The sequence below is a fragment of the Agelaius phoeniceus genome, chromosome 3 (assembly GCF_051311805.1).
Source record: "Agelaius phoeniceus isolate bAgePho1 chromosome 3, bAgePho1.hap1, whole genome shotgun sequence".
NCBI classification, from domain to species: domain Eukaryota; kingdom Metazoa; phylum Chordata; class Aves; order Passeriformes; family Icteridae; genus Agelaius; species Agelaius phoeniceus.
Genome location: NC_135267.1, coordinates 18,743,877 through 18,770,352, shown reverse-complemented (window position 1 = coordinate 18,770,352; position 26,476 = coordinate 18,743,877). Strand labels below are relative to the sequence as shown.

Below are 26,476 nucleotides of genomic sequence, written 5' to 3'. Positions count from 1 at the left end.
CTTCTCCAAGCCTGCTTGGATGGAAGAGATGCTTTGTGGATATTAACCTCACTTAGTCTGCTTCCAGAAACAGCATCCAGTTTGATTTACTCAATGCAGTACAGTTAACACTGGATACTTGCTACAAAGAGCTGCCATGAATTAGATTCATCAAACTATTAATCATCTTTATGAATAAATAACAGCTCCAGATATTCTTGCTTCCCAGTTAATGTACCTTGCTGTTATAAATAATTTCTTTAGGAAAAGCATACAGATGGAAAGCTGTTCTGAGTCCTAAATATCCCTAGGATGTGAACACCATTTGTAAACCCATTATGATTTTGCAGCTAATGGGAATGCTGTGCCTCATATAAACAAGACACTTTTAACAATCTGAGTGCAAGCGAAAGGAGGGTAAGATTTCTTTACATACAAGATGGATAGGGGAGAATCTCCCACCTCTTTTTTCATCCCATTTCAGATAATGCTTTCTTTGACCAGTGTTTTTACAGCCTTGACTAGGGATAAGTGACATTGAGGTGCCTCCCTTCCCTCCTGGCAGTCCATCTGTGCTGTTATATGCTCTGTGATAGTAGACCTTAGAGATGTTGAAGCAGTTCCAACAGTCTTTCCTTGATACTTGGCTTACCTCTACAGTGTGGGCATCTTCAGTGTTCTAGGTACTTTGTTGAATAAAGAAATCTAAAAAGTAATCTGTTTGTGATCATGCTTCGGTTTTGCACAAAGCACTACAGCACAAAGGTGTCCCTTACTGGAATCAATATGAGAAAAATGAGAGCTGTGACAAATGGATCATTACTTATTATAGAAGACCTTGTTGGATTATGATAACTGGCGTGGACCTGGTCTTACTGTTCGGTCTGGCAAAACTTTAGGTTCAAAAACTCGGAAGTTCTTAGTTTAGGTCTATATTGTAATATGACCTTTAGTGCAAACTAATTTTTCTTGGTTTATGGATTCTGGTCAGGATTCTGCTGCATTCTGCAATGGAAATCTTAGTTCTTCAGTTATGTATGCATTAAGTTGTGAAGAAAGTGTTACTGAGACTACTATACAGTAAAAACTAGAAGTACAAAGGTGTGCTACTGAGATTCAATATGTAGTATGTTCTTGTACTGTTAGTGCATCTGGTAGGTTTATTTCATTAGTCTTAAATAATTGAAGCTTGAACTTGTAGATTGGGAGCTTGAACTGTTGTCAAAAAAGTCCTTTTTAAGTCACAGAGGTACTATACAGGGTATAGTATTGTGTTCCTAGTAAAAGTACATTGTAATCTCCAATTTAAGTGTTATGTACAGCTATGATGTGGTTGTAATCTTTTTGACAAATTTATTTCATTTTTTTTTCTTCAGTGGTATAGACTGTTAGATTATTTGTAGGAAGGATCCTTTAAAATAAGAAGAAACTTAATAAGGAATTTCAAGACTTTAAAATATCATTTTAGTGCATTTCCTACTATAAAAGATTCTTTTTTCCCAATTATGAGTTTGTAGTACACAAGCATCAATGTGAGAAACAATTTTGGTTCAGCTCCCTTATGCCCATGTTGTTGCTTTTGCTTATACCAAATAACTGAGATGTGAGGATGTGCTACTCGCTTTACATCAGAGTGTAATGGTTCCTGCTTAGTGTAAAGGCTCAAAATTAAAATACTTTCCTAAACATAATAATCAAACAAACTATCTGGTACATTCACCTAATTCTTGGGCTGATGCTTCCTCTTATCTGACCTATGTTTCTTGCTCAAGAAACATAACTGAGTATCAAGTGGAGTGTTGGAAAGAAAATAAGAAGTGCTGAGCTGGATATATTGGCCTAATTATGGAATTTAATGGGAAGTGACCTGAAAATCACCATGTTCAATCCTCCACACAAAATATGCATCTCTTTCAGGTTAGATCAGGTTATTTAGATAATGACTGTGCTTTTAAACTATTTCTAACAATGGAGACTCTCCATCCTGTTAAAGTTTTTGAAAATTTTTATTATGAAAAGTGGTCTCTGCCACCTAATAGGAATTCCTCTTGTTGCAGCTTGTGACTTTTGTGCTTCATGCTCTTGATAGTCATAGAAATTATACATGCATGAATAATATACTAGTAATTCTTTAAGAGTTGTTGTAAATAATTTAAGTAGCTGTCAAGTCTATTTTCTTGACTTGGTGACTCTTAATCTTTTGCACTCTTTTGTTACCAGTGCAGAGATGGTCGTCCTCTGTCATCAAGGGATAGACGGACATTGCAGCAACTGGAAGAGAGGTTAAGGACACTTCGAAGGAGAGAGAGGCATCTGGAATCTATTGAGAAAAGCTGGTGGACAAAAGCTTGTGAAGCTATTCGACCTCTAAAGGTAAAACTTCTCACTTTTTGGTACTTAAGTTGAAATAACTTCCAACTTCCTTATCTCCACATAAATCACAGGTGAAGTTTATCAATTACCGCCCTGAATATCAGCTGCACTTTTTTTTTAAATTTACTCCAGTACTACACGATGATAGCCCTATAGTGTGTTGCCCTGTTCTTCTAAGTTCTTCAAAGCCCTCTGATGTTTACATTTTTTGCAATGGAGGTCTCACATGCTTTCATGTAAGTAATGATTGTTTTTGCATTCTTTTCTGGAAGAGGAGAAAGTTGATGAACTGTTGGTTCATCATTGGAGAGGTGGCAATTTCATCCTCCAATCCACTGTCACTTTTGAAAGTTTATAAATATAGGAGCTTGAAAATAAACTGCCCTTCTTTTTACCTTAGAAGTTCCAGCATGCGTCTTGTTTTATTTTCTGTCCTATTACAACAATAGTGAACTCTGAGCTGTTGGAAAACCTTCTACTTTGTCTCATCTCTGATTAAGATTAAAAATGAACAAATCCTAGCTGATTTACTTTGGTGCTTCTGCCATAGAAAATCTGAATGTCTTACTTTTTTAATCAAAAATATGAAAATGGGAAGAAGGAAGAATTCTATGGCTGTCAGTTAGCTTAGGTTAATCCAAATTACATGTATCCAGCAGAAATGAGAGACACTTTGATAATATATGCATTTGGAACAAGCATCTTGCCAAGGAATTACTTGATAAATAGCAAGCTAGCTGAGTAGAATGTAATGTCATGATACTTAACCAATGCAAAGGAGATGGTTACTGGGGTAAAGCTTTTATCTTGGTCTCTTTGATCTTAGGACTTTGATTTTCAGTAGATACCTGGTTTTGAAGACTAGTACCTTTAAGAACAGTATTGCCATATAAAGTATTTCTTGCCAACTAGAGGTAGGAAGAAATTTCAGCATTACTTTAAACTGTAGGCTGCTTTTGGGAAAGCTGGGAGAGGGGTGGGTAAACCATTTCTTCTGTCATTGCTGCTGTTAATGCTGAGTGCTGGGCTGAAATTGCCACTGAACAAAAGCTTTCAGCGTGCAATTCTTAGTGGAGTTATCTTGCTATGATACATTACAAATATAGACTGAGCTCTTTCATTGAAAGGACAAATATCCCTAACTATTCATCTTAACAGTTTGGAGGCTTCCTTTTGATTTAAAAATACTTAATACATCTTGTGTATAAGGTATTAAGCTTCTACAACTTTTCACATAAAGCTCAAATTTTAGAAATATGTTGGCCATATATTTTGTCTCTGGTACTTGAATGTTTCATTGTGTTCTCACAGGAAAGCATACAATAACATTAGTTACAGCTTATCACCTACAGTCTGATGGTATTCCAGTGTCTCCTTGTTTTCATGGTTTGAAAGCTTTGTGTTCACTCAGTAACTGTGACAGTCACTGTGAGTTGTTGACTCATGAATCACAGACTAAAGCAGAGTTGCAGGTGGATAATTTTTCCTGACAGATTTTTCTTAGACTATGGTTGTGCTATGAAGCATGTCAGAGAACTTGTTTACTTTGACTAGAGCTGTCCTGTGAAGGTGGTAATGTCCATCACTTAATTGCATGTTAACTCTTTCAGAGCTGTTTTAGTGTTGCTTGAAGAGCCTTTGGGATGTCTTTGCAGATATATAACTTGTGAATTGTTCAGTTGGGCTTTAAGAAAAGGTGAAAATCTGTTTGATATCCATATGTAGTACTTCTGTTCAATGTAGAAGTGCAGAAAGTATCTTGGAGCTTTGCTTACTGTTTTACAACATTTTCAACTTCAGTGCCTTCAATTTGGATATTACTGTTCAATTGTGCGTCTGCTTCTCAGACTTCAAGAAAAATTCCATTTCCTGTGAAGCAAGTACTAGATAGAGAATCCTTTTTCTGCTTTATATTTGGGATGGTCAATTTATGGGAGTTGCTGGCTCTTATTGGGACTGACAGAACAGAATAACATGTTCAGGAATTGCATTTAATCTTCAAGGTCTTTTATGGTGTTAGCACAGTGTCTACATTCAAACTTCTGTTATCATGTCTTTGTATAGTGTCCTCAAGTGTTCTTGCTTTAATTGTTTTTACTGCTAAGTATCTAGGAGCGTGTGATTTTTTGTTAAAGGCAAAACTTTTTTCTTTATGTAGAAAGCCTCTTTTGATGATTATTTTACTCAAAGCTTACTCAAAGATGAAGCTGTTAGTTTTTCAATTCATTCAAAAGCTTCACATCTTAAGATCCCAGGGAACTGAGTATTGGCCAACGTGTGGTTGAGTAGTGTTAAATTAGTCTAATTTCTTTCTACAAAATGTGGCATTTCCTTTTTTATGGACTCTTACACTTTCATCTGATACTCTCAGCAACAAGAGAAATGTTGTATACTATGGGAGTTCTAAAATTTTTTTTTAGGGAAAACAAACTCCAGAGCACATAGCTATGTTTGCTCAATATGTGAACAAAACTATAGGATATGAAACATGGAAGTCTGCTCAAAAATAACAAGTTTGCAGTATTGCATCTGTATTTTCATAGTGTACTTCACAGCTGTTGGGAGCAAACTGGAAATGCCTAAGGTAATATAAGGAGGTCAAGTGCTCTGTTTTGAGATCTCCATGAGCAGAGATGCCGACTCTTTCCAAGGCTCAACTCCTTTTGTCCTGACTCTGGAGTGGCACAGAGGGGAAATAGGGAGTTGCCATCAGTCCATAAAACCTCTACTCTGCTGTTGCTTCCTCTTCACACTTTGTTTCTATTCCAGTGTGAGGGGAACTCCATGAACTGTAGTTCCTCTCAGAAGCACGTGTGGGATCTCTGTAGGCTGCAGCTTCCTTTAGAAAATATCCTCTTGTTCTGATCTGGGGCTCTCCATGGGCTAAGTGTGGTTATTTGCTGCAGCATAGTCCTCTTAACAGGCTGGGATAGAAATGTCTTGCTCCATTCTCTGGAGCAGCACCTCTTTTGCTGACCTTGTTGTCTGTCTACAGGATGAATATTAACAGTTTTTGGAAGTTATTTTTTAGGCTTTTTAAACAAGTACCAACTGTTTGTGGATTTCTTAATGTTAGATGTCACTTCATAAGACAGGCATATTCCAGAAGCAATACAAGTACCTGTCTAGTGGGCATAGCTGGCAGAAGATAGTGAAGAATTATGAGATTCAGACTCTTGGTCTCTATTGGTTTTCAATATCTATTTCCCATACAGCTAATACCTAGTAGGATTTGCTGTGGAGAGGTAAAATCTTAGTACATTTAATTACGTGGAAATGCAAAACTTAATACTTACCTTGATATTGATCTCTAAATCTATATCTAATAAGACCTACATAACTTGAGTTGTTCTGTTAGTGATGTTCTAATATTGTGTTAGAGTTTGCAGATGGAAGTTTATCTTCAGAATTTAATGAACAATAATAGCATTGTATCTCTGAGAGTCTTTAATGAGCAGCTGTAATAAAGTTCTTTACCTTTTCATGATGGTTGTGTGCCAAGTTTTGAGGCTAATAAAACTGTGAAACTCCATCATTCACGTGGAAGACCGTGCATTGAGTACCTGCATTTAGAATTTTGAAATGACTCTGTTGAGGTCTCAGGTCTAGCAATCTGAAAATGTGGTTTTGGGAACTTCAGTGCACTTATCTGTTTGTATTCCATGACTAGGGTTTCCAGGAAAATACAGTGAAACTGTAATGAAAATACAGTGTAACTGAATGAGTTTCCTATCTGGGCTCTCTTCTGTGTATCATCCCCATAACTCCCAGTGAAAAAGATTGTGAGGGAGAAAACCTGTCAGAAGGAGGGAGAATAGTTTCCTGAACTAGCTGATAATCCAAGAAACACAGTAGGTAGTGTTCTGGTTGAGACAGCTTGGAGAATCAGTTCCTGGCTGGAGTGCTGTATTTGGTAGGCATAACAAAAACACTTTTCTGTGTTTTAATGAAGACCTGGCATTTGGGATTGGTTGAGTTTTTCATCACTCCCAAGTGTCTTGGGCATTGTGCATTTCAGAATAGTGCTACAGAAGGGAGCTCTTACTCAGGAAGGGTGAGGTGTTCCTTGTAAGCTGTGCACAGGTTGCCTCCTGTTGGAAGGTGGGCACACATGGGGTGGTCAAGGCTTTCCAGATAATAAAGAGAATACAGGTTGTGAATTCTGCTGAATGCAGTTTTTGTTAAATATAATGTGTCATCTCTTTTCTTAATGTCACTTTTGACATTGGGGTAGATTTTTGTGTTACACTAGAGCATGTGATATCAGTACTTGACAAACTATGTTTAACATGGTAAAAGTTTTGTGAGCACTTCTCTCAAGTATTTACCAAAAAGTTACTGTTTCAAGTGTATTTAAGCCCTGAAGTGCTCCAGTGTCATTAGTTTCTTATTGAAACAAAGGCAAGTGTTCACTTCTTGCATCAACTGCCAACACTTTCAGTTAAATTGTTTTAAATTTTTTACTTGTAGATTGTGTGGGGAGTGTTCTTCATCATTGTGGCATTGCTCTTCACTGTCTCTCTGTTCTTGTCAAAGTAAGTGCATTTCAGCATTTTCCTTGACCATTTAAATTACGTAATTTCTGCTCTAATAGAAAAATTTGGATGGTTGCCTCAGCCCCCTTCTTTTCAATGTTACATTTCTGTCAATAGAGCTGCACTTCTTGTTATAATAGTTTATATTGAAATGGAGCAAAATGTACCAAAACAAACTGAAGAAAGATTATTTTTCAGGAGGGAAACAGTTCTGATTCAGCAGAGAAATTAAGTATATGTGTTCAGGAAGTTTTAATTCAGATGACAGAAGTATTCTGCTTGCTTGAATGAGTCTTATTGCAGGTACTTTGACTAGTTAACAGGTGCTTAAAATCTTTAAATTATAGTAAATTACATGTTTAATCCATTTTGATGTGCATTACATTGAAATGGCTTTATAGTGTCAAAAGCAACATAGCCATCTGCAAATCTGGTAGATGTCAATGTGGATTGATACTAACCAAAGGTGTCAAATATTGGCATTTTTGATCTGTCAGACTGGGGACATTTGCTTTATGACACAAACTAGGGAAAAGCAAAAATGCTGAGGAGATGCAGCAATCAATATATCTTTCACAGAACAAGTGCAGTGAGTGTGGAAAGCAAAGCATGTGTCTGTATAGATGTTAGACAGCTGTCACTCTCTGGGATTAGTTCAGTTTGTTGTTTTTTGTGTTTTTTGTTTTTTTTTTTTTTTTTTTTTTTCTTTTGAGTTGCCCTTTTAAAACTAAGGACAGAGCTCTGGGAGAGCCACAGTACTTACCCAGTTTTTCTAATTACTGCAGTTTGGACAAAGCTCTGCATTCGGCTGGCTTCGACTCTGGATTTATAATTCTAGGAACTAATCTGACCAATCCATTGAATATGCTGTTACCAGTTCTTCAAAGGGTAAGTAAAGAAGTGGTGATGTACATATGTAAGGATGCTCTTCTATTTCCTTTCAAACTTCTCCCCAAGTAATTGATTAAAACAATATTATCTAAATGTGTGTTCAGTAAAAGCAAGGCAACTTCCTTGTTTTTAGTTACTAGTTGCAATATGAAAATCTTGGGTGAATGGAATCTAGTTTGGGCAAGGAAGGTGGTGCTTGAAACTGATCTCTATGTGATGAGAATACAGTGGCAACAGAGAATGACAGCAGTTGTAGTTACTATGCAGAGAATAAAACAACTTTGTCACATGTCCTACATACATTCTCATTGGTGTACTGATCAGTACACCAGTACATAGTAATTACAACTGCTATAACTTAGGCCTTTTTAGTCAAGTAAATGCAACTTTTCACTTTTTAATATATTGCACACTGAAACAAATGCAACATTGGCTATATTATAGTAAGGCATTAGTCTTGGAAGCAAACCCAATGTAAAAACATGTATCAGTTAACTTTAGTAGAGTTGGATGGCAACAAGTGCACATAAAAATTTGAGTTTGTGATGAGTAAACTGAGAAAAAGAAAAGCTTTGATATTAAGCTAGTGCTTTATTCCCCCTCCAGTTGAGGTATTCCTGTATTTTTGGTGTAATGGGTCAGCACAATGCATTGCTTCCCCATAGCTTTTAAAACTGTTGAACATCTAAGCTTGTAGTTCACTGAGGAAAGTAGTGTTCAGCAGCAATATTATCTCAAGCTTTTATTAATGTAAATATAAGTTTTGTATGCAAATATGATCAGAAAAATAGTCACAAATATGCAGTCCTAAATTAATTGTTGTCACTGTGGACTTGTCATTCTGTGGGTGTATTTAAAATAATTAAGTATTTCTTGGTCTAAAAATGCATAACACTTCAAAATTAAGGCATGTCTTAAATTAATAAAAGTACTTAATGCGTTTCCAGATTAATTGTCTAAGCTCTATTAGCAGCAAGCTACATTAGCTATATTTGGAGTCAGCTATGTAAAATAGGACTCTGACTACCTCAGATATAAGCTATAGAAGTAGAAGCTACTTAGTTTTGAGTGGGAGAAGAGCTTTCTTCCTTGTCTTTTTAACTGCTTGTGTTCTTGTTTTAGGTTTTTCCACTTGATTATATTCTTATCACAACTATTGTTATGTACTTTATCTTCACTTCAATGGCAGGGATTCGAAATATGGGAATATGGTTCTTCTGGACAAGGGTAAATTAAGAGTGTTTCTAATACTCAGATATTTAAAAAATATGTGCTCTTGAATATATTTAAGATTTTTGTATTGCTTCATGAATGTGGGGTGTTGCCAATAGCATTGTCTGTATGTCTAATGAGTGTTAAAAGCCTATTGTACCTTTTGCACTGCTTTTAGAAGGTGTTTCATTTTACCAAGTTATCAGACTTTTGGGCCATTAACACAAATAGAACTTAATTTGGTTGAATAGCTGTGCTTTGAAATTTAGGTAAATACACCTGAAAACCTGCTTTGAACCACTGGAATTAAGTTGCCAGAAGATAATTTTAGCAACCTCCCACTTCTGGCAGTAGATTTAAAACTTATTTGAACTAAAGAGCTTTCTGAATGCCTTCAGGAAAAAAAAAAAGAGCTATTTCATTGTATTAATATTTGTTTTTCTGATTTTAGCTTTATAAAATCAGACGAGGAAAAACTCGACCTCAAGCACTCTTATTTCTCTGTATGATACTTCTGTTGATAGTTCTTCATACAAGTTACATGATTTATAGTCTTGCTCCACAGTATGTAATGTATGGAAGCCAGAAATACCTGGTACAGGTGAGATGCTTTTTTTTGTTTAAATTTTATTTTCTGTATTAAAGTGTACTGTTTACAGAAACTTTGAAAGTCAGATGCAGTTTTCAAAGAGATTTGGTAGGCAGTTTTTTAAATACTAGAAGGGCTCTTGGTAATACACAAGGCAGAAACTGATTGCACTATATATGACAAAACTTAATTTCCCAAGAAATTATGACTTAGTCATCTCAAGACTTAGTGTGAAACTGAGGTTTGTTTTACTCCTTTTGATAAGACAGTTGATAGCTTCCACTAGATTTTGTGCTGGTCTGCTTAGGTTGCTGAGTGACTGCAGGGATGATTGTTTTGAATGTGTAAAGCTGTGTACAGAATGAAATCAATGCTGTTCTATGGTTGATGATTTTTAATCATGACAGTAGAATAGAATTGGTACAGTAGAAAATAATAAACTGAGTGGAGCTAAGTGTGTGCACATTCATCACATTTCAGGCACTTTGGACTGTTGAGCTTCATGAAACTCCATGCAGTTCTTGCACTGTAAAATATTCTACAGCATTAAGCAATTTAAATTTAATCTCTGATTTTGTTATTGCACTTTTGTGTATTTCAAGGTTTTGATTTTTTACGTCTTTCATCTTCTGTACCTGAAGAATTAAATTATTGTATTACATCTTAGTTTGAGTGGCAGCCTGCATATTTATGGGGAAGTTCGGAGTTGCATATCAGAAGCATCTTGAGAGGTTTCATGGATGGCTGTTTATTGAGGTCTGGTATCTTACAAGGGTAGAGTTCATTAGATCTGATCTTGCAAATGTAGACAAGTAACCAGGTTATGAACTGGTTGCTTATTCAGACACAGTGAAGTCAAGATCCCTTGGTGTGCTGTTTGATGTTTAAGTGTCACAAAGACAAAACAGTTGAGCTGGAGTGTTCAAAAGAAAAAATTTAAATGAGATTGAAGTGATGGGATGCTGCTTTGAGCTTTCGGAATATCTGTAATTCTCTGGGAGGATGTTCCTGTGGGAGAACACACCTGCTTTACAAACCAAGCACCTGCTGACATCCTTCAGCTGCAACAAATTAGTAATTTTTGTAATTTATTACTATCAATTCTCTTAGTTTAAACAGTGGATACAGAATTCTTGGGGCAAAAGGATTACAAGGAGAAATTGAAATTGGAATAGTGTTAAATGAGCTAGAGAAGAGGAACTTGCTCAACTTAAATGCATTGGTGCAGTAGGATTGTCACTGCAGGAAGTGGAGGTCTCAGTAAATGCTACTTACTGCTGTCTTTACATTGGAATTCTCTGGTAATGAGCAATTGTTCATCCTGATAGCAATCCAAGCACAGTAATAGAATCACTGTAGGGAATGTGAATATGTGGTATTTAGGAAATGTAATTAATTCCATTAGATTTTGTGCTAAATATACCTAACACAAAATAAACATGCTTAGGTGTTCATTGGCTCAACTTGTCAGAATTAGGGTAGTAGTAGCATGAAACTAAGATGAAAGTCAGTTTAGGTGTGTTTACGTAGAACTTTGTGATAAAGTTTGTAGATAGCATGAAAGATTTGAAGAGAAAATAATAAAGACTGTAGCTAGAAGTTTTTTCCTTTATGAATAAAAAAAGTGTGTATATTACAGGAGGCAGAAGGATTGACACTTAAACACTTGCATGTTAGTTGTTTATGACAAGAAGTACCTGAAGAAAAATATATAATTTCTGAGAAAAAAAGGGCCAAGAGAATAGAGCACATCAGTAGAAAGGCTCTTGTCATTCTTGCAGCTATTGCAATATAATCCTGATCAGCACTGCAAGAAGGATTAGCTGGAATGGTTGAGAAGAGCTGTAACTTTCTGTTTAAAGGATTTCAAAATGTTCTGGTCAAGATAGCCATCCTGAGTCTTCAGGTTATGTCTCATTTCAAAGAGCTGTGTTTAAAGTACAGTGGAATCTGGTTTTATTGTTAAAATAACATGAGACATAAAGAATGTGCTGGTAAATTACATCTGAGCTTCTCTGGCATACCAAATAGATACAAGGTTTTCTGAAAACATCCTCTCCAAGAGTATTTTAGAATGTATCAGAAACATTTTCTATGTCTGACTACCTTGGAAACTGGATGTTAAATTGTGAGATTTTGAAGTGAGGAGAGATGGAGTCTGGGAATGAAGAGAAGCAAGGTATTTTTCTGTGGAGGTAGTAATGAAGAGGTTCTTAAGAGTTACTGAATTGGTGATTATGGATTTAGGAGTGTCCAGGAGCATAATCAGGAGCAGGGCAAGTGAACTAGGCACAGCAAGCTTCCTGATGATGAGAACCTGAGAACCCTGTGCACCAGTACACTTTGACAGTCCAGATTTTCATTGTTTCATTGTAATTCTCACATTACATTTGATTTCATCCTTTAGAATTCACCACTGGTAACCAACAGTGTGTAAGAACCAAGCAATAAATGAGCCTTATTCCAAGAAAGCTTAGTGGATGGCTGGGCTGATAAACATGTGTATGACAGTCTGGTGGCTCATAGACTGTGTGAAAGGAGCACTTCCCCCTTCTGCTTTGCTGTACAGTAATTCCAAATCTAGTAATGTATCAGGCTAAGTTGTTATCACAATCTATAGTAATGCATGGGATAGGTTAGGTTCCTATTTGAATCTTGGACTGTTTCCTTTGGATACTGTTACTTTTGGCAAGAGCTTTTAATTTGGAAGTGCTGGTAACTTTTCCTTTTAACTGAATATTTATATGTATGAAATTGGAGCTTTTGTGAGGCAATTAACATTAACTAGACCTGGGCTACTTGCTTTATTAACTCTGAGCACTGGTGTGCTCAAAGCATGTGACCCCAATTCATCAAAAGTGTCTTCAGCTCTGGTGTCTGTAGGAAACTTGGGAAAATTTCTTCTGGATGTAGTGCCCATACCAACTGAATCCCTCTGTAGGAATGTGTTCAACTTTCATAGCTCTTTAGACACCAAGGATAGCTTAGCTTCACCTCTTGAAGCAATTTGTCTTGACTGTTAATCAGCAATGACTTTTTATAACCTTTCACAAAGAAAGAATTGTATCTACATCTAGGTTACCTTCTTAGCTTTCTAGCAAAAGCATAACTTTGCCCATACTTGAGGTATAATTCCTATTTCTGTTCAATAAGGCCAAGGGTTATTTTGCCTTTGTCTGAAGGACCACTGCTTACTGGTATTTGTACCCAGTAGACCTATTGGACCAGACAGGAATTAAAAAGCCATAAGCAACATGGATACTTTTCCCTGACTGGGGACCAGAACAGCAATGATTGCTTTCTTTCTTCAGTCATCACATAGGTAATTTGGAGGAGTGGAGCTAAATTGCAGGACTCAGTGTCTCAATTGTCAGCAGCAGGAATCCAGAAGTATCATCCCTTGAATGGCTGTGTGGAAACAGATCTTTTCAAGTTCTTGGTCCTTAACATAAGAAGAAACTAATCATGTAGGTGTAACAGGCTGTATCCTAACCCTTTATATAATAGCTTGCTATTTTCTGAGGTGTCCAAAATGTGTCAGCTCTTGAAGCACATACTGAGTTTCTGTCCATAGTTTTGTCTCATGCTTGGCCTTGATGCATCCTGCTTTCTGCATCGGTGTAGATGGGATAACTGACCACTAAAGTTTTACTCTGGCAATACTTATACTAAAAGTGTCTGGAATTATAGGAGTGGTCATGGAGAACAGTGATATAAGACCTGGAAAAAAGCATAGATGTTGTCCAAAAAAGCCCAGAGGTCTAGCTATTGTTGTATTTAAAGTTCTGTTAATATGGTAAAGTAAATGAAGATAAGGAAGGCAAAACTTTGAAATGGCTATGTTGTGGTTGTTTTGTGCTTTTGGTGTGTCCCATGGAATTGTACAAGGTATGATACTGTTCTGAAAGAAATGCTTCTGTGACTGAGCAGTGTAAGCTGGAATAGTGACAGTCAGCTGGAATACATTCTGGAGATGGGAAACTGCTAAATGCACACTGAATGATTTGAAATTTTATGTGTTCTGTTCTTACCCTGTTGTTTGTCTACACTTTCTCTTTTGTTCTTGATCCCTGTGACTAAGTCATATTCAATTTAGATCCATTTTTTAGGACAGTCTCCCCACTTTCATGGCCTTGCATGAAACAAAATTAACTGTATGTACAAATTGCTACTTTTTTGTACAGACACAGAGTTGTTTCTCTTGACTGTTCAAAGTGAAAGCTGAATTTGCTTAATATTGATGAACTTCCTCAGAGAAGTTAGAGCTTAGTTTTATGTGCCAGCTTGTACTGATTGCTGAAATGTTTTAAGGAACTTCTTTCAGTCTGAAGAAAAAGTGTTGACTCTTACTGATTTCTTTAGAGGATTTTCTGTTTAGGAAATCATGAGGGTGCAAGGAAGTAGAAGGAGGTATGTGACCCTTTAAAGTGTATCAAGGTATAAAAAAATCATTGTAGAGCAAAGGATTTACATTGGACTCTGCTAAAATTATTCACTGATTGTTCAAAAATGTGGAGCACAGAGTTCATGTTCCCTGAAAGGGTCAGTTTTCCAAAGATTTGGGATATTTAAGCAGATACATTTGGATTTTCAATAGTTGACTTAAGCATAATTCTTCTTCTTCCACTCTGGCAGTCCAAGTACATTGCATGCCGTCATCTGCCTTTTAGACCAGAAGTAAATTGTATTTATTATCATCATTATCCTTTTTAACAATTCTGTGGTGTCTTCATCACCAAAGTTGATTTTCAAATTAATTTTATGCACAGTTAAAAGGTTTCTTTTCAGAGCTCAAGTATATTTTTCTCAAGTCTTCAAAAAGAACACAAGCTATTGTTTTGTTAATGAAATCATACTTAGAAATGTTCTTGTTTTACTGCTCACAGCTTACTGTGCTTTTGCTGTTCAAAAATACTTTTGATTAGTCTACAAGACTTAAGGGGTTTTTTAATTAATTCACTGGAAAATATATTTGGTTTCTGCATTATCATTGTCTATGGAAGACCACTTCTGGAAGACTAATGTACTAATTTTCCATATTTATAATGCAGAGTAATAAGACAATTGATGGTCAGCCAAGGAATGTGACACTTGTGTCTAAAGACTGTGATGCAGATGCACCTGAAGGTAAGATAAATTAGTTCCTTTTATTTCCATTGTGATAGGTACATGCTCAGCTGTAATAAGCAGCTTAATCTGTCTTGATGGCTTTCATTTGCCTAAAATGAAACTTTGATGTATAGTTAAGTTAAAGCTTACTTTATTCATTTGAAGGAATGACTATTTTTAGTAGAAACCATGGGTAACAAAGCATTCCAGTTAAATTTAAAATCTCACATTTGCTTTAATGTGTATGTAGAAGATCTTAAAAATAAACCCCAGCTGGTGAATAGCTTAGCATTGAAAGTGCACTTCACTGTGTCTGTTTATCATACAAACATGCAGACAAGTATTCTATTTGGTCTCTCAAGGTATTCAGGAAAACAAAGGTCTGAGCTTCTCAGTGGAACTTGAGATTCTCAGTGGAAACTTACAGATAAGAGAATTACATAATTTTTAATGAGATGTAAATGTGGGCTCTTCCATGAGCAACAATAGCAGTAGAACTAGAAATCTTAGACTATTTTTCTCTAATTCTCTTAGAGGTATGCTGGAGATAATAGGGAATGAGAAATTTTCTCAGCTGTATTACTAAATGCCCCCTTTTGACCGTTACTTGGGCAGAAAATGTATTGTGGTTGTTCTAGAGTTAAGTAATGACTAGAGAGCAGATGGACAGTGCTGGAGTGTTCCTGGACTTTCTATCTATGCAGGCCTTAGTGGTTGATTTTTTTTATCTTTTTTTGAGAGAGAGACTACTAACATTTTATTTAGTGCTTATTCCTCTGTGGAACTTGAGTAAGTTTGTGAGTGACTTTTAGCCTGGTTTTATTAAAAAACCAAGCTAATTGGAATCATGCTGGTTTTATTTTTTGCAGTGTTCCTTTACACTTCCTTTCCTTCTGCATATATAGGGTTTTTTCACAGTTTGATTTGCAGAAGCTGTTGCAAATCAACAGTGAAAAAGTACTCTTTAAGGTCACAATCATATTGATTGCTAACACTGATCTCAGCATAAGATTTGTAGCCTTCAGAATGGTCCAGATTTTTTTGAACCTAAGCCTTCAATTGTTCTTATTCTGGCCAACTTTCAGCTCCTCTGTATGAACAGCAATTGTATTATGTATACAACTTTCAGCTCCTCTGTATGTAAAGCTGAAAATGCTTTACAGTGTTAGTTATTTCATAGAAAAGATAAATAGCTGTCCTGTGTTCTCCTCTTATTATCAGTATTCTGTAACACCTGATTTTTTGACTGCTTCTTGAAGTTCTTAATACCCACTCAGTTTTTCTCTACTTTTGTTATTGGAAATATGAAACTTAATTTATTTTTGTTCTAGTAGAGGTAACTGGACCATTACTTCTTTGTTCCGAGTCTATCAAGCCAGGTCTCTTCTGCAGGGCAGTTCCCTTGTATTTATCTTCAAATTTATTGTGCTTATCTTCAAATTTAGTATATGTGTTAGTCTTGTTCCTGGTGGTTCATAGCATTTCCCAAGGGGGATTTTTTTCCCCCGTTTTTCCCCTTAATTAAAACATTAATCCATTTTTTTTGATGGCTGTTTTTAGACATAATGCAGTTTCAAGTATTTAGATATTTTGGCAAATACAGTTGTTCAATTAATGTTTAAGCTGTCCTGTTTTTGTGATTAAATATAGAAACTCTGGCAAAATTTAGAAGAGCAAATTTGTTGCCTTTCAAAATGAGATCACTTTTGTCCAAATTGTACAGATGTTTGTTTCTTGTAAGCAGCTTCTTGACTTGGCCAGTATGTGCTGAAAGCAGAATATACTCACTGGCATTGATAAGCTTGTTAGTCTTGACCTTTGTGAGAGAAATTAAAATAGTCTGAATTCCTCAGACTTTGCCTAATTATAGAAACTGGGGTTAGATTTAAATAAACTTGCTCAATTCCACCCATACTTGAATTTTTTTGAATACTTTTAATACTTTACATGATTTTCTTCCTTAGTTTACTTTTATCAATGGAAATAATATGCTGATGCTTCAAACTAGTCTTCTGATGTACTGAACAGAAGTTGGTTTGTGTAAATGATGGCTTTGGTTTGTCATCATCATGTTGTTGCAGTGGCTATCTCTGAGTCATGGTCTCCTTTCTTAATAGAAAAGAGGTGAAGATGTTGATATGCTGTCCTGTGCTGAGCTAGTCTAATTAGAAAATTGATGGATATTTTTTAAATGTGAATATCAATGTGATCAAAAGGCTTAAGTGGAGTTGTGTTAACTGTAGATAATACATTCAGGCAATTCATATATTTTTATAACTGAAAGAAAAGTTTATTTTGTAAGAATCAACTTTTTTTAAAAAGTTACATCAGTGAGAACACTTAAATGATTGTTTAATCTAGTCAGTTTTAGAAACTGGAGATGTAATCCTTACCTTGGAATACCTGCAATTTTTAATAGCTGGTAACAAAACTAATGAAAAGTAGATGCTACTCTTTTCTGTGATCAGACAGAGCATCTTGACAAGTCAGATTTGTTTCAAAGGTAGTAACTAAACTTTTAAGTACAATTTCTCTTATTTTTAGGGCTATTAGATGTGGGAAAAAATAGATGCCATAACTTTAAGATAAAGAAAGGTTGGTCAAGTACTTGCAGTTTGAATTGCCTTCTTTGGTACTAGGGTTTTGTGTAAACCAGTGAACTATAACAAAATGCAAACATTGATTTGTCTCCTCAATTAATTTTGTTCCACTTAAACTGATTAAATTCTAACAGGTGTTTTTCCTTAAATATAAAGCAAGCAATGACCTTTTAATGGTTGTGCTGATAGATAAGCTTAAAGCAATCTGTTGTCTTATGGAATGCTCAGATGTTGGAGATATGATCTCTACTTACTGTTACTAAGTAAATTACTGGTTTTTTACTGAGATGGTAGAAGAGACCTGATCAAGTTGTAACAGCTAATACTTCAGGCTGTATTGGGCAGTGTTTCCTGTAGATTTGTTTCAAACTAATGTTTTGTTTGGTCCAAAGGACAATTTCACTTCCTGGAGAAACACAAGGCAGTTAAAATGCAATCTTACAGAAAACACATCCTTGAGTATTTATAGTTTATATATATGTTTTAGCATTATCTGCTTTCATTCAGCAAAGCTTGTCTTTATTTACTCCTGATATGCAGGTGGTAAATCTGTTTTATACTCAGATAAGGGTCATAATAGTGTAACTACATGAAACAGAATAGAAGACAAAAATAATAGAGCAGGGTACATCTTTTAAGTCAAGTACCTTTTTTTAGTTAATCATCTTGCACAAAGTGTTTGTGTTTTGGTTAACTTAAAAGACTCTTTAAGTAGTCTTTCAGGGGCAGCAAGTTATTTTTGTTATAAGTTATATTTGTTATAGGCAAAACAAGCTTTAGTTTTCCATGTTCAATACAGTTGGGCAAAAATATCATTTGATGACTGTTCTCAAGGCTAATGACAGCTGAAATGTTGGGTCCACAATTTGCTTGACTATAAGGTAAAGCAAAGAAGTTCAATTATTTGATTACGACTCTTGCAGTGGGATTAATGTGTTGAAAACTTGGTATAGGTTTACCTTAACAGGTTAATGGGATTTAATGTAAATGAGCAATGACTCAGCTGCAAGCCCAAACTATGAGATCTGACAAACACTATCTTCCTCTTTCTAGATTAAAAGATCTAGTTTTTAAGCATCACTCTCTTTAAATGCATAACTTGCTCTAAATCCCCCTTGGATTCTCTTCCTTCATTGAGGAAATGAGCCCTGCCCAAGGCCTGTTACATGCTGGGTACAGTCTGTCTGCTAGGCCTTTTTCATAGACCTGTGCTGATTTGGAGCTATATGTGATGTGAGAAAAAAGAAAAAATCTCATTTCTAAGGCTTTGAAATTACTTGATCTGTGCTGCCTTTTAAGACACACTTATTAGGTAGAAGTCAAAGTGTTCAGGACCTCAGGCTTTATTTTTGCCTGAATAAAGACTAGATGTAGACATTACTCAAGCTGGAAAGGAGGCCCGAATACAAATGCCAAAACAGGAGCATATTCTCTTTCTCTTCTAGAGAAATGCAGGAGATGTGCAGAGGGAAACCACAAGCAAGTTTCTAAGAAGCCTCTATTATTATTATATTAGTAATTTTGTATGAAGAGTTGTATGACTATAGGTTATCACTTCCAAACTGTTGTTCTAAATTACTTAATTTGAAAAGTTAGAGTGCTTAACATAAAGTAAGGATTTTAGTGAGTACTTTATATTTTCCTGTTGCTTTGTGAATGACTTCTCTAGTACTTTACCCTGAATCTATACTTAAACCTAACACTTTCTAAGTCCTCTATAACCATAAGAACTCCGTATAGATAGGCACAGTGGTGCATGTCTGAGCACAGAAAGCCCTTTTTGACACCTGTAAACAATATGAACAGTTAAGACTGCTATAAGTATCTTTTTGCAGTACATTGTTCACTGACATGCAGGTCTAGATATGTCAATTCCAACAATTATTTTACCTAAAGAAGGAGGTTTCGGTAAGAATGAAAATAGTAGGTTAGGCTATCTGCTGCTTCCTTTGTAGAGTTTTACATCTGTGTTCATCCCTAGAGTATTGCCTTTGATGTTTATCACTGGCTATATCTTTATAATAAGAATTGTTTGCCTCTAGTTACTTTAAAATAAGGTTTTCAAGGGTGACTCAGAAAATGCCTCTTGAAGAACTTCAAGTTTAAGGTGGCAATTCATAGATGTGAAGTAACAATTATGGCTTGTTTTAAAACCCATGTGGCCAGTGCTTGCAATTAACCTGAATTGTACACAATGTTTCAAAGGATCTCTACTTTCAACAAAAGCACTGAGAACACTCTTTCCATCAGCAGGCCGATCCAATGGTTTATTGCTTCCCTGTAGAAACTGGGTATTATCTCTTTGGAATTAAAATGGCTTCAGATTTAGCTTTTGGCAAATGCTATACCTTTTCACTTTATACATGGGCTTGTAGCATTAGTATTTTCCTCACTCGAGGGCACTTAATAAACATTAAAATCAAGTCATCCTTTAAACTTATGAAAAATGAGATTAACAGGTTTAGCTCTTCAAATCTCATTAAATGTTTTTCACCTAGTCTGTTAATACATGCAAATCTTGGCACCCTCACAGATCCTCTGTAACCAAAGTGAAATAGAAACCTTATAGCTGGATGAAATTTTGCATTATAATGCCATAACTGTGCTAGGATGAACTCCAAATCTAAAACAGCCAAAAAGGACTGACAGACTCTCTGAATGTATAGAGGGAAGTAGTGAAAGCTCTTGCTATGTTTGGATAAAGTTTGTTTGTGCTTAGTTGTAAGACCCAGAACCTTCTTTCTACAACTAAATCCTTCATTCATACATAAATGCAAATCCTGTTCCTACATGTCACTTCATTTAAATTTGACTGTTGGGGAAAAAATGGGACACCCAGATCATTCAGTAAGACAGAACTTTTATTATTTAGCATTAAGAAGCTTTGATTAGTGGCTTTTTTCCTTTTGGCACAGAATCTTGGAGGATCCTACAGGAAGCCTCCTTTATGCTATAAAGCCCTGCTAGCACTGATGTGACTTAAAAATTCTTGAGCCATTTAATGTAAATATTCATAATGTGTAATTATCATGAAGAAATTTTGTGACTGCTGCAGTTGTTCATTTACTGTAAAATAACTGCAAATAGCTATTGGTTATCCAGACTTGTAACTTTTGTTACAAAATCAGATCTATTCGTTATAAAACGAGACTTATTCACATTGATTACATCATTTTTTCTGTCTGTCTGGTTTTATATCAGGTTGTGTTTGATTTGCACATAGACCATGAGAAATATCATACACAATTTACCTGTAACTTGAAGCACTGAAAAAACACAGAGTTTGCTTTCTAAATAATTTGTCCCAAATAGCTTTTTCAGGCTCCTCTATAGTTCCTGGTTTCCAGGTTTCTGGCTCCTCCTTACCCTGCTAAATATTTTCCTTTGTCAGGATTTGATTCCAGACCTACTGAGCAGCTTCTGTTGAATAAGAGCTTTTTGGACTAGACTTGTCTGGCTAGACTTTTGGTCTCTACAGGTCTAATTTAGGTGCCATCTCACTACCACTTCCAGCTAAGCAAGAAAAAGCTGCACCAAAGCCAGACAACTGGGATGAAACAGCAGGCAGCTTTTTTTGCTTGTATGTTAGACCTAGATTTTAGAAGATTTTAGATAGCTGCAAACTGTTGTTTAGCATCTGAGTGATTTGATACTCATGCTTCTGTTGTGCTCTGCAGTACTTCAAAGTGCTGTCAGCTTGAAGTGTTGGAAGTGTAGTGATTGACATCCCTAAGTGGGGAGTTTTTGTAGCTACTTACAACCAGTTGGGAAATATTTTCAAATCCCTGCTATATGTGAGTAGTATTTGTTCCAATATGCTTTTCAGTCTGATAAGGGATCAAAGGTGTAATTTTATTTCAAAGTTAACCTTGAAGCAAGTGGTGCTGAAGCTGTTTAATACTGGCATTATTGTGAAAGCTGAATGAGCGATGAATTGAAATTTAAACAGTTTCTGGGAGAAGTTAGCTGAGAGAAAGATAACTGATATGGGATGCCACAACCCAAAAGTTGTAAAAGCTTTGTTTAGGTGATTAATTTTAGCTTGTGAAACCAGAGAAGTAGCAACAGTAGAGGGGCTGGATTGTCAAGTGTGAAGATGGGCTCAGCAGCTGAATGAGGCTGCTATTAATTCTGTGTGTATATGTATATGTGTGTGGGCATATATATCACAGCAGAGAAGAATATGGAATAAGTGGGGATATGCTCAAATAGTATATTAAAAAAACACTTGTAGAAACCAATGACAAAGGGACAATTAAGAATGTAGTAATTTTTTGCTGTTTAGCCAACAAGAAAAGAAAAGAATCCTGTATTTGTGGCTGGAACAGCTGTTGCTGCCATTCTATGAATCTGTTTCCAGAGAAATGAGGAAGTGATATGTGAAATACTGTCTTTACCATAAACTTCTGTGGACTTTGGAAGCACTGGAGTGACCTGAACACTATGAAATATTGATCAAGATGTTAGGTTGTGAGATGATAGGTACAAAATAGGGAAATTTTTAATATACTTGTTAATATCCTCCTGTAGAGACTCCTGAAGCTTGCTTTGTCCCAACAATTTGATCTGTCATACAAAGCCATACCTAGAACCTTCAAAGAGCAGCTCCTTTTTGCTATGATTTGCAAAAAGCTTGATTTATTGACAGCAAGGTTTCGATTTTTTGGCAGCAAGGCTGTATGAAATAAGTATTCTTGGATACCTGAAGCTATGCCTTCAATACTTCTAGGGTCTGAAATTTTGCAGTGCTTAGATGTTCAAGCACAGTAAGGATGCAGCTTTTCCTTTGGAAGTAGTTTTGAATGTATTTAAGTAAAACTAAGTTCTCCTTGAATCTGGGGACATAGACTTCATCTGTCTTTGGATAACCTTCTCATTCTGGGGTTTTTCCATCCAAAAATACCATTGTTATTTAGATTTGTGTTGTCTCAATATCTACCTTCATGTAATGATTTTGAGTACACACAGGACCTAAGAGGTCATCTGGTCCAGCCCCCCAGCAAGGGGCAAGTAGAGCCGGTTGCTCACATCCATCCAGCTTTGAATTTCTGAGGGACAGCCTACTTCAATGTTTACCTATGCTGATTGCCTCTCCTACTATTTAATGGTGTGTTTCTTGCTGCAGCTCTGCCATCTGTTGTACTGTTATGCAGGTCTAGGAGGAATCTCATTTAGTACTTTGTAAGTATTAAATGACTATTGTCTTACTGCTGCCACTAGACAGCAGAGGCAGCAGTAAGACACGCCTGCTAGCACCTGAACTTCAAGCTGAAAGAACACATCTTCATTGTCTGCTGTGTGCTCTAAGCTGTTGTAGTGGTCCTCCCCTAGATTTGCTTCAATAAGTGAATGCTGCTTTTGTACTGGGCAGCCCAAAGTGGCACCACTGCAGATGCAGTTTGTCACAGTGGTAGAACTGATCAATTTTGTGGAGTTTCACTGCATTCCAGGTAGTGAAATATTGATACTCAGTTACACTTCTGAGTTACAGATGGACACTGGTAGCTACATGTTCTGTTTGTCTACTGGGAGATGAGGTCACTTCTGCACAGTTGCATTTCATCTGGCCAGCCCTGAGCCTGCACTATTGCACGGTGTCACTTTGTTCCAGGTGCAGGGCTCCTGTCTCTGTTCAACTTTGAGGACTGTTTCAAGGGGCTTGAAAATAGCCCTTTCCTAAATCTGACCATCTAGTGTGTTGGACCTCTGCTCTTTATTTCTCCCCAGTTTGATCTATGGATTTACAGAGGGAATAATCTCTTTCATTGTCTAGTTGATTAATAAACAGGTAAAACAAGTGTACAGTATTGACTTTCAAATAATGCCCATGTTTATAAATTACATTGTTCACAACAATTTGTAACTCTTCCCTAAGAAACCATGTACTTCTGTGAAAGCCTACTGTCTTTTGAGATGTGTAAAAGACTGACCTCATCAATAAGTTCTCACAATTTGAGTTTTCTGTGCACACAATCATGTTTTAGACTTTAATATTTGGCTTCTAACAGAATTATCATGGTAATTCATCATAAGCTAGCTAATTCACTTCCTGAAAGAAGCCTTAATTTGAAAATAGTACATTAAGTGTAACTATTTCTTAGCATAATGAAAAACTTCATCAGTGGACTCAAACCAAAAAATAGTTGACTCTTCTGGTAGTAATGACTATTTGTACTTGTCATTCTTCATTTTAAAAATTGTTTTGTCTTGAATCCTGGCTGTTTAGCTTTGTTCCTTGGTCAGCACTACATATGTACATAGAAGATATTGTATTTTTTAAATGGTGGCATTTAAAAAATACACAAAAAAATCAAAAATACAAAAAAATACAATATCTATTGGAGGCTTGGTAGCTTTCCATGTGTACTTTTGTTCCACATGATCAAGAGACATCTAATACTCGCATTGATCATTCTGGATAGCAAGTAGCTATCTTTAGGCTATTCATTATAACTTATTCTACATTGAGTCATATGGAGGAATCAGTTAATGAAAAATGTCATGTCAGCCTATTAAGTAACATTTGTTCAGAAACAATAGCTAAAATTTAGTTATCTGCTCTTGTAATGTTGCATAGAAATATTCTTGCAAGGTCAAACTATTCCAAAATATTTATCATAATCTAGTTAATCCAGTTATTATAGAGTGCCATCTGAAGGTCTTTTAGTTGTTTTTTAATTCAAGTAACCAGCTGGAGAGCTGCAGATGGTATTGACAACATTATCTTTAATTCTGAAGTATCTTCACCGGCATTTCTTCCTTAGATGGCTGTGAAAAGTGAGCTATGTAATTATATGAGTAGTGTATCACTCAGAGCTTTAGAAGGCAGGAAATCTTTACTTGAACTGCTCCTGGGGAATATTTCCCAACCTGGGGTCTGAACTGAGGTACAAACCAGCAGTTTCTGGCTTGCTTACTTTCTATGGTGTTCAGCATGTTTGCACACCAATTCCTGCTCTGAAATGACCTTTAGGTGGGGTTTGAAGCATAGTAAGCATAGTATAAAAAAAAACGAGATGAGCAACCAGGAACTGATATTTTACCTTAGCCTGAACTCAGTGCATGCCCTTCCTTGCATTTGAGAGATTAATGAAATGGCTTGCATGTGCTGCTGGCCATCCTCTAGCATGACCCCTTGAATGCCACAGGTTCAGTGTCCTGTACAAGCCTTTACCCTCTCTGTCTGTGTCTTGAAAATTCCTTGGAAATTTGATTCTTAATTTTAAAATCTCCCAGTTAGAAATGAAGAAAAACACACCTGCATCAGAAAATCCTACTTCAATATTCTTGTTGTTAGAGAAGTAAGGTTTAACCAGTACAGTCAGGTCTTGTGTACAAATAAGGCTTCCGTTATCTGGATTGCAAAAGGCCCAGTACATGCTGGAGTATTTTGTGTACATGTAATCAGTTGACTTTTGATTTTTACAAAGCTTATGTCATCCTGGTAGCAGCACAGTTTTTCAAAGTCCTAAAATGTGTGTTTTAATCCAGAACCTGCTTTGTATGGCTGTGGTTTATATAAAATGAGAAGTGAGTTCCCTTTTGGACAGATTATAGTGAATCATTGACACATCTGCATGAGAAATTGTCCTGAGTAGTAATAGGGTTACCTATGTAACTTGTAGCTTTGTGTAACCTGTCATGGTCGCTCCCCCATAAAAACTGTCCTTTTTGTATACATTCTTGGTTGTAAGTTCTCCTCCTCCTTTGCAGGAGAGTGAATTAGATAAAATAGAGTGTAACTGTTCTGCAGAGTTAAATATTGCTAAATGTTGCTAAAATGTTATCCTACTATATGCTATTAAGCTGATTTTGTTGTTCTGTGTTAATCAGTACTATTTCCTTTCAATTTAGATCAGTGTATTGTCACTCGGACGTACCTCTTTCTTCATAAATTTTGGTTCTTCAGTGCAGCCTACTACTTTGGGAACTGGGCATTCATTGCAGTAAGTACTTGGATTTTGGAGACCTCTGAATCGAGTTGGGTAATTTACAGTAGTTGTCATTGCATCATTGGCATCACCACTCTACAATTTGTTTTACTTACATTGTGTTTATATGCCCCTGAACTCAATAACAGTAACACTTTTTACTTTAAATTTGCAGGTCTTTTTAATTGGATTAATTGTTTCATGCTGCAAAGGCAAGAAATCAGTCATTGAAGGTGAAGTAGATGATGATGATTCAGATATGAGTGACGATGAACTGTCTGTTTATTACCATTGACAGCCTTTTGCCTTCAAGATGAAAAAATGTAAAATTGCATTGAGAGTCATGCCCATGTGGAACTTGTATCCAGATAAGCATCTTTGCACCTGTAAAAATAAATGAAATGAGTGTACTCACTTAAAGGGATAAAAAACCTGAATATCACTTTGAGTATCACTGTTAAATGAGAACAAATGTTGAAGCTGACCTTGAGTAATATATAGAAAATATTGTTTTATGATTAAACATATGTGTAACCTTCTGATGTATAATTTGATGAACTGTTGTTACTATTTCATAATTCACAATGCTTTTCTGTTAACTTAGGTTTTCTTAAATACTTTCATGCTTAACCTGTAGGACTTTTTTATTCATAAATACAACTAAAATCCTGCAAAACAGTGCAAGTAGTGCAGGAAAGATTTGGATGAAGTTTACATTTTCAGAAGGACTTGACTTAACTTTTGCATTAGTTTTGCTGTGATTTCTGTATAAAACTAAAGCTAACAAGAGACTTTCCATTAATGTATGCCAAAAATATTATTTAAATGGTGAGGTTCCAATCTGTGAAAAATAAGTAATTTTCATACTGTGATTTCCACTGAGTTACCATGGAAATCCTCAGGTAACTATAAGGTGGCTTTTGCTCTCTCAAAGGAAGTCACAGTGTAAATTACAATATTCAGCATTGATGCATTGTTTTAGTATGGTTAAGTTCTGAAACTTCCAGGTGCCTGATCTAGTCATAACCAATGGAATAATGAAGATGTGATTAATTTTTAACTTATTTTTCTCTTTAATGCAAATTGTCTAGTTTGAAGTTCTTTCAATATTTAAAGTAAATGTTGTCAATTTGTTTACAAACCAATATGTTTATATAAACACAGTTCAGAAATATTTTTGTCATTCGTGTTGTCTTTGTAAAATAATCCTATTTTAGCTATATAGTTACTGAGCTATATTTCTAAGGATGAAAAAAA

The 26,476-nt window shown here is 35.8% G+C and overlaps 1 protein-coding gene across 2 annotated transcripts in view; it reads left to right on the top strand.

Moving 5' to 3' along the window:
- The window catches only part of LMBRD1 (LMBR1 domain containing 1), a 65,958-nt gene extending 39,565 nt beyond the window's left edge, over positions 1-26,393 (top strand). For both annotated transcript variants that reach the window (XM_054629324.2, XM_054629323.2), the window contains exons 9-16: positions 2,200-2,352; positions 6,823-6,887; positions 7,673-7,775; positions 8,901-9,005; positions 9,442-9,591; positions 14,631-14,706; positions 25,143-25,234; positions 25,395-26,393. In XM_054629324.2, the coding sequence (XP_054485299.2) occupies positions 2,200-2,352; positions 6,823-6,887; positions 7,673-7,775; positions 8,901-9,005; positions 9,442-9,591; positions 14,631-14,706; positions 25,143-25,234; positions 25,395-25,514 (864 nt within the window). In that variant the 3' untranslated portion in view covers positions 25,515-26,393. The remainder of the gene's footprint in view (positions 1-2,199; positions 2,353-6,822; positions 6,888-7,672; positions 7,776-8,900; positions 9,006-9,441; positions 9,592-14,630; positions 14,707-25,142; positions 25,235-25,394) is intronic.
- The last annotated feature ends 83 nt before the right edge of the window (positions 26,394-26,476 follow it).